At 47.4% G+C, this 6,054-nt stretch overlaps 1 protein-coding gene across 2 annotated transcripts in view; it reads right to left on the bottom strand.

Moving 5' to 3' along the window:
- Positions 1-5,665, bottom strand: part of LRP3 (LDL receptor related protein 3) — a 34,791-nt gene extending 29,126 nt beyond the window's left edge. The window contains exons 1-3 of one of the 2 annotated variants that reach the window (XM_042027704.1): positions 5,303-5,336; positions 3,659-3,721; positions 229-276 (exon numbers count right to left, since the gene is read on the bottom strand). In XM_042027704.1, the coding sequence (XP_041883638.1) occupies positions 229-276; positions 3,659-3,665 (55 nt within the window). In that variant the 5' untranslated portion in view covers positions 3,666-3,721; positions 5,303-5,336. Of the gene's footprint in view, positions 1-228; positions 277-3,658; positions 3,722-5,302 lie in introns of both variants that reach the window. The other variant, XM_042027703.1, reaches the window with a different exon arrangement.
- Positions 5,666-6,054: the final 389 nt, after the last annotated feature.

A 6,054-nucleotide genomic window follows, 5' to 3' on the forward strand; every position in this document is an offset into this window, starting at 1 on the left:
TCCCTGGCCTTGGCTGACACTGGGACAAGGATCCCTGGCCTTGGCTGGCACCAGGAAAAAGCCCAGGAAGACTTAAAAGTCCCAAACTTCTAAAGATGTCATTGGTAGTCTGTCTTAAACAAACGTCATTTAAAAAGTCTCTCTTTCATTAGAATATCTCTTTGTATGGGGAAGAAACAGTAACAGCTCAAATGAACAGTAAATACAAATAAGAAAAGTATGTCTTACCTAATGACGTAACAGCGCTTTCTATTTTCCCAGTCAGGAAGAGATTCACTGTGTAAAGACAGAAAATAATGTTCACAGAAGTTCTACTGGTACTGGGTGGCAGTCAGCAGTTAACCATTCCTAGGTGTTTGGTGGGGTGTTAGCATAAATGTATTGCAGTTTTCCAACAAGAACTTTGCTTATCGGCACAGGCAAGTCATGTAATCAATTATTATCCTTCACTACAGTGAACTAAAACAAGTCACCAGCAATCCAAGTTTAGTATCTGTGAAACATGCTACCAAAAGAAACAACTGACAATCTATTCTAAATTATCTTCCACAGGATTTATTTTAATTGAGGAACACAGAAGAACAATCACACTAAAACATTTATCATCACAGCTAGTGACTTCACCTGCTTAAATGCTGGATAACTAATGCAATTATTACTTAAATACATCTCTTCTGAATAAAGCAAGGTGACATTTACTCCTCAGGTAAATGTCACCTTGAAAATCAACTGCTAAAGCTAACATGATTGCCTTGACTAAGCAAAAGCAATGAAGTTTTCAACAAGGTCCACTAATACAATCAAAACAGGATGAGGCAATACTTGCAGTACATATCAGACTTGCAAATTAAGTTCCAAAGACTCTTCACTTTCTGAAAAATCTCCTCTCACAGTGTATACCACTAAAGTGATCTGGAAAGAGTAGTTATTGCCAAAAAAAAATTGTCATGTGTCATTGTTGCTCCAGAAGTCAGCATTAACGTGTAATTCCATATTAGTTTCCCCATACATTCTTTAAGCCACTTCTCTAAAAATTACAGCATGTTTCACTGACTGCTCTCATTTCAACTGTAATCTGTAATCTACAAAAATAGACTATTAGTAAAATGACAAATGCTTAAAAGAATTAGAAAGGTTTAAAACATTATCAAAAACTTAACTTACAACATCCCAGCCCAAGCACTCACTCTGGCTTTGTTTTGCATGTGTTAAGTCCTAAATCTTTTAATAGGTAATCTCTTGGCAAGAATTTAGTTAAAAACATCATTAAACAATCAACAATAGGAGAAGAGAGGAAGAGAAACCGTCCCCGTTCCCAACAGTCACTTAGGAAGCAGCTGACAACACTACTTATGTCTCAGTGTGGGCCCCCATTGTCTTCTACACTGTCTAAACACATCACAAAACAATGACCCTTGCCCTGACTACCTTCTGGTATAACTCAAACCAGCACAAGAGGTACAAAAAGTACCAGACACTAAAGGGGTGGAAACAAAAAACAATCCCTTAGCTTTCCAGTTCAGGCCCAGTCACGTTTTTCAGTCACGACAGTGCAGCAGCCCAGGCGCCTACAGCTGTCCCTCCCAACTTATGTCTGGCTATCCACAATTTGGATTTTCTCCTTCCTGAAGCCAGAACTTTTTGCAGACAGTGATTTTGGAAGGACTGCTACAGACCTCAGGCCGAGGCCAGGCCCTGCAAAACAGAGACAAAGACTGCTCCTGGCATCACTCATCACAGACTTCAGGGCACTACCACAGGGACAAGGGCAGTGACTTCTCCCTTGTAAGTGGTCTTGGGACTGAGCTTTTAGGAACACACAAAAGAAGGAGGGGAACTAAATGGCAGTGTATGTAATGCTACAGTTTGAGGAGAAACACACCTGAACCACAGATTTGTGTTAATAAGCATTAATATAATGTTCAAAGGACTTTAACAGCATTTTATTACATAATTAGTGTACAGTAACATTTGTTATATGATAATAACAATGTGCCATATAATTATTTCTTCTTTCACTATGCTAGCTTGCTCCGTTAGGTGAGTAAGCCTACCTAGGAGCAACAATATCATCCTGTACCAGGAAACAACACAGCTCTGTTAACTCTGGCAAAGCAGCACATCCATTTGCGACAAACTCTGGATCACAGCAGTAACAGCAACACAACATTTCCTCACACAATATTAAAGTGCCACTATTTCTGTAACCATAGTAATATAGTCATAAAGACTGAGATGAAATTAATCCATGATTATGTCACAAATTTATATTCATGAGAATTAAAAGACTTGGTTTTGCTCCAAAGAAAGTACATGAATATACTCTGCGTAACTATTATCAGCACAACTGAAAGCAGTGTTTGAAGATACATTGTATGGAAAAGTCTGGGTCTACCATTCTATAATCTTTCTTCATGTTTCCTACCTGAATACTCCCAACAGCCATAAGAGAACACAAGCTCTGAAGCAGAGGTTTCCTCACATGGCTTAAAAGGGGCCCCTATGCCCTTTAAGTGGGCATAGGGGCCCCTTATAAGTAGGATAAAGACATGGGGCATAATAGAGTGGAACTAGCCAACTCAGAGCTACATTACTGAAGACTGTTAAACAGAGAGCCCTAGTTTACTACCAGAAATACAGTTATAGGCAGCCTTGCGCATCACACCTGGAAGATACCTAAGAAAGAGAACCCTGAAAAATACTCATTTATCTCTGCAAAAAACTTTTATTGGCTGCAGTTGCGAGTTCTTTGCTCTCATTTTCAAACCCTTTTATACCAAGAAATAAGCAAAAACAGTTCTTCAAAATAAAATCTAAGTCTCACATCAGATACTTTCCCAATCAACTGAACAAGCTTACAGTGTCCAATATCCATTTTGCTCACTCAAGACCATCAAATCAAACCACAAGAGCACTGTAAACCAGTACTCAGCTCTCAAAACTGTCAGAGGCCCGTAAGAAAGAACAGCTATTCCCTGCTGATTTTCTTGTCTCTTGTCAAAACAAAACCTTGTCAAAATAAAAAACAGGTGAGAGACTAGAGTATTCGAAAGTTTTCTAGATGCTCTTTTTCTTAACTATTGAGCAATTATGGGAAAGCCAGAAAAAAACCCCAGAAGTGGTTCAGTTGGCTTGAACTCCATGCAGGAAACTTACTGTGCCATTCATCTGGATTGCTAAATAATTCTCAGGGTGAGGTTTTCATCTGGGAAAGCAGCTATTTGGATCAAAAGGGAAATTTACATCTTGGCACCTCCAAACCAACTGACAGCTACAGGCTTTTTCCACACCCAGGAGACATCAGCTTCACTGATTCCTTCTTATTTGATAACTTTCTATGTCCTCCAGAACTTCTCAAGAATGATAAACAAAATGGCTTCACAGAAGAACAGTTGAAACAAACCCAGTTCCAGTCTTTGGAGCAGTGGTTTACAGATGAGGTCACACAGCAATGATCACTGGCAGTGCATTGATACAGACACCAAACACCCACACACAGGCCATGGGAAAACAAGAAAACAATGGCAAGAAACAAGAATCAAAAACAAGGATGAAAGGAAAGGATGGACAAGCAGGAAATAAAATACAAAAATAGTTAAAGTAGCAGCATTGTATTCTTATGGGTTCACTGAAGCAAAATACCTTACAAGCTTCCCACCTCTCATGTTTCTCAACTTCCACTACTGTCAGTTGTGCAAGGAATAGGAATAAAACATTCCAGCTGAAAAGAAGAGCCAGACAGTGAAATTCTAGAAGTCATAGAAAGCAGAAATCTACTAAACTTTCAACCTGACCTCACCCACACCTAAATACAAGAAGTGTTCTCACTTCAGCTCTGGAGTTTACATAATCTGTTATTATCTCATTAGTCATTTCAACAATAATCATGCTATTTCTGTCATATAACAAAAGGTTTAACAAAGGCCTGACTGGGCCACAAAAAAAAACCCCAAAACACCTCTAAACAAAATGAAAAAAAAAAAACCAAAAACATCCCCTCCCAAAACAATAACAAATTCAGAGAGAGACACATTGAAAATTTGTATCTTTCTCTAACTTTAAATAAACAATGGAGCAGACATTATCCTCATGCTGTGCACATCTCTGAAAACCCATTAAGACTCTGAAAAAACAAGAGTTGTACTACCTGGATGTTCAAACTGTTTTGTAGTTTAGCTAGCTTTTGACATTGTACTTATGTTAATTAAAATAGATACATTTGAAATAGCCAGAGTAAGCTTTAAACTTCAACTTCCTACAAGCACTGATGTTAAGGAAGCACCACAGATATCCCTTTCTGATCGTTTACATAACAAATAGTAACTGTCACTTAGGATTATTAAAAATTAACTCTAATCCACTGCATTAGCAAAGAGATGTGAGGTTAACACATTCTGGATCAAGGAGCTGTGACAGTTTACCAAGTAAGTGTCTGGCGGGCTCAGTGCAGCCCCAGCACTGCCCAGCTGCATCCGGTGCGCCTGACTACGCTGCCCCACCAGAACCCTCTGGCAGGGCGCAGGAACGGAGCAGTCAGCTCTAGTAACTCCTAATTTCACGTGTCCCTGTTAAATACGCGGGGCCTATCGTTCGCTCGTTCTAGTCACAGGCGGCAACGTTTCTGCCTAACAAAAAACATCTCCGCTGACAGAACGGGCTGACAGACTGGAAACCAGTAATACGCTTCATCACGCAGCCATAACTTAACACCTGCTGAGAAGCAGAGCGGAGAGCAACGGCTTCAAGCAGAAGGGAGGGAGGAGAGCAGAATATGGCAGAGACACGGAGGGAGAGAAAATGTTTTTTCCCGCTGGCACTCAAGAGAAGGGCCGGGCAGGCACGCAGCGGGGCCGAGCGCCGGGCAGTCCCTAACCGAGCCCCCGCGCCGCTGCCCGCCCTGCACGAGCTCACAGCCCGGGGAAGAACCGGCGATGCCTCCTGAACTTTTTTTTCAGGGCTATGCGAGGTTACGGCAGCGGTTCCAGAGCCAAGGGCAAGGCGATGGGCTCCGCTGGATCAGGCAGCGCTCTGCGCGGCCCCCCACCGCCGGGCAGCGGCCGGACATGGCAGCCCGAGTGGGTGCCTGAGGGACCCGCGGCCGCGCCGCCCCTCGCCCCGTTCGGAAGCGGGGTGACGGGAGGGGGCTCCGCCGGCACGATTCGGTGTGTTGCAGCCTCGTCCCATCCTGAGCCCTCCACCCACGGTAGGGAAGTGGGAAGGAGGGGGCCCAGCAGTCCCCACAGCCGATGCCCGCCGTGCCCGGACATGCCCCGCCGCCAGGGAGCGGCCGGGCTGCACTCACCCAGGCAGAAGGCAGTGAGCGGCCCCAGCGCGCCCTGACGAAGCTCCGCGGCTGCTGCCTTCTCCATGGCGGGTCGCTGTCGCCTGCCCTTCAGCGCGGGGGGAACCGCGGCGGCTCCGCACCCACCAAGCCGCTACGCCGAGCCGCAGGAGCTGGCGGCGCCTCCGGCCCACGGTGCCCCCGCCCGCCGGGGGGCCGGGAGTGGCGCGGGCGCCCGCCGCAGCGGCGTCCCCATGTCCGGCCCACGCTCCCACTCCGGGGCAGGTGGCAGAGGACAGACGGCAGCGCCGCCGCCGCTGCCCCACGTGACAGGCCCGCCGAGCGGCTGCGGCGGCCGGGCCAGAGAGCGAGGGGAGCGCAGCGCCGCCCCGCTCTGCTCCGCGCACACCTGAGGGGCCGCCGCCAGCGAGCGGGCGGCACGGGCGGAGTGCGGCCCGGGGCGGAAGGGAAGGCGAGGGCCGAACGCGCCCGCGCAGCGCCGGCCGCCGGGCTTCCTGTCAGGCACAGATCGCCCCGCTCTCGCGGCGCCCCGGCCCCCGTAGCCATGGCGCAGCCAGCCCTCGCGCCGGGCGGGCCAGGCCGGGCCCAGCGCCAGCGCAGCGCCCCGCGGGGGCCGCCTCTGTGCCGGACGGGTGCGGGGAGCTGCGGTCCCATGCCGGGAGGCCGCGCCCAGTGCCGCCGCCGCTGGCCCCCCCTGCCGGGAGCTGTCTCGGCCCAGCGGGTCACCCGGATGCCTTTTCCCAGCAGGGTTC

The sequence above is a fragment of the Corvus kubaryi genome, unplaced genomic scaffold (assembly GCF_017639235.1).
Source record: "Corvus kubaryi isolate FWS band 111438036 unplaced genomic scaffold, C.kubaryi_AGA036_p1.0 37300, whole genome shotgun sequence".
Lineage (NCBI taxonomy): Eukaryota > Metazoa > Chordata > Aves > Passeriformes > Corvidae > Corvus > Corvus kubaryi.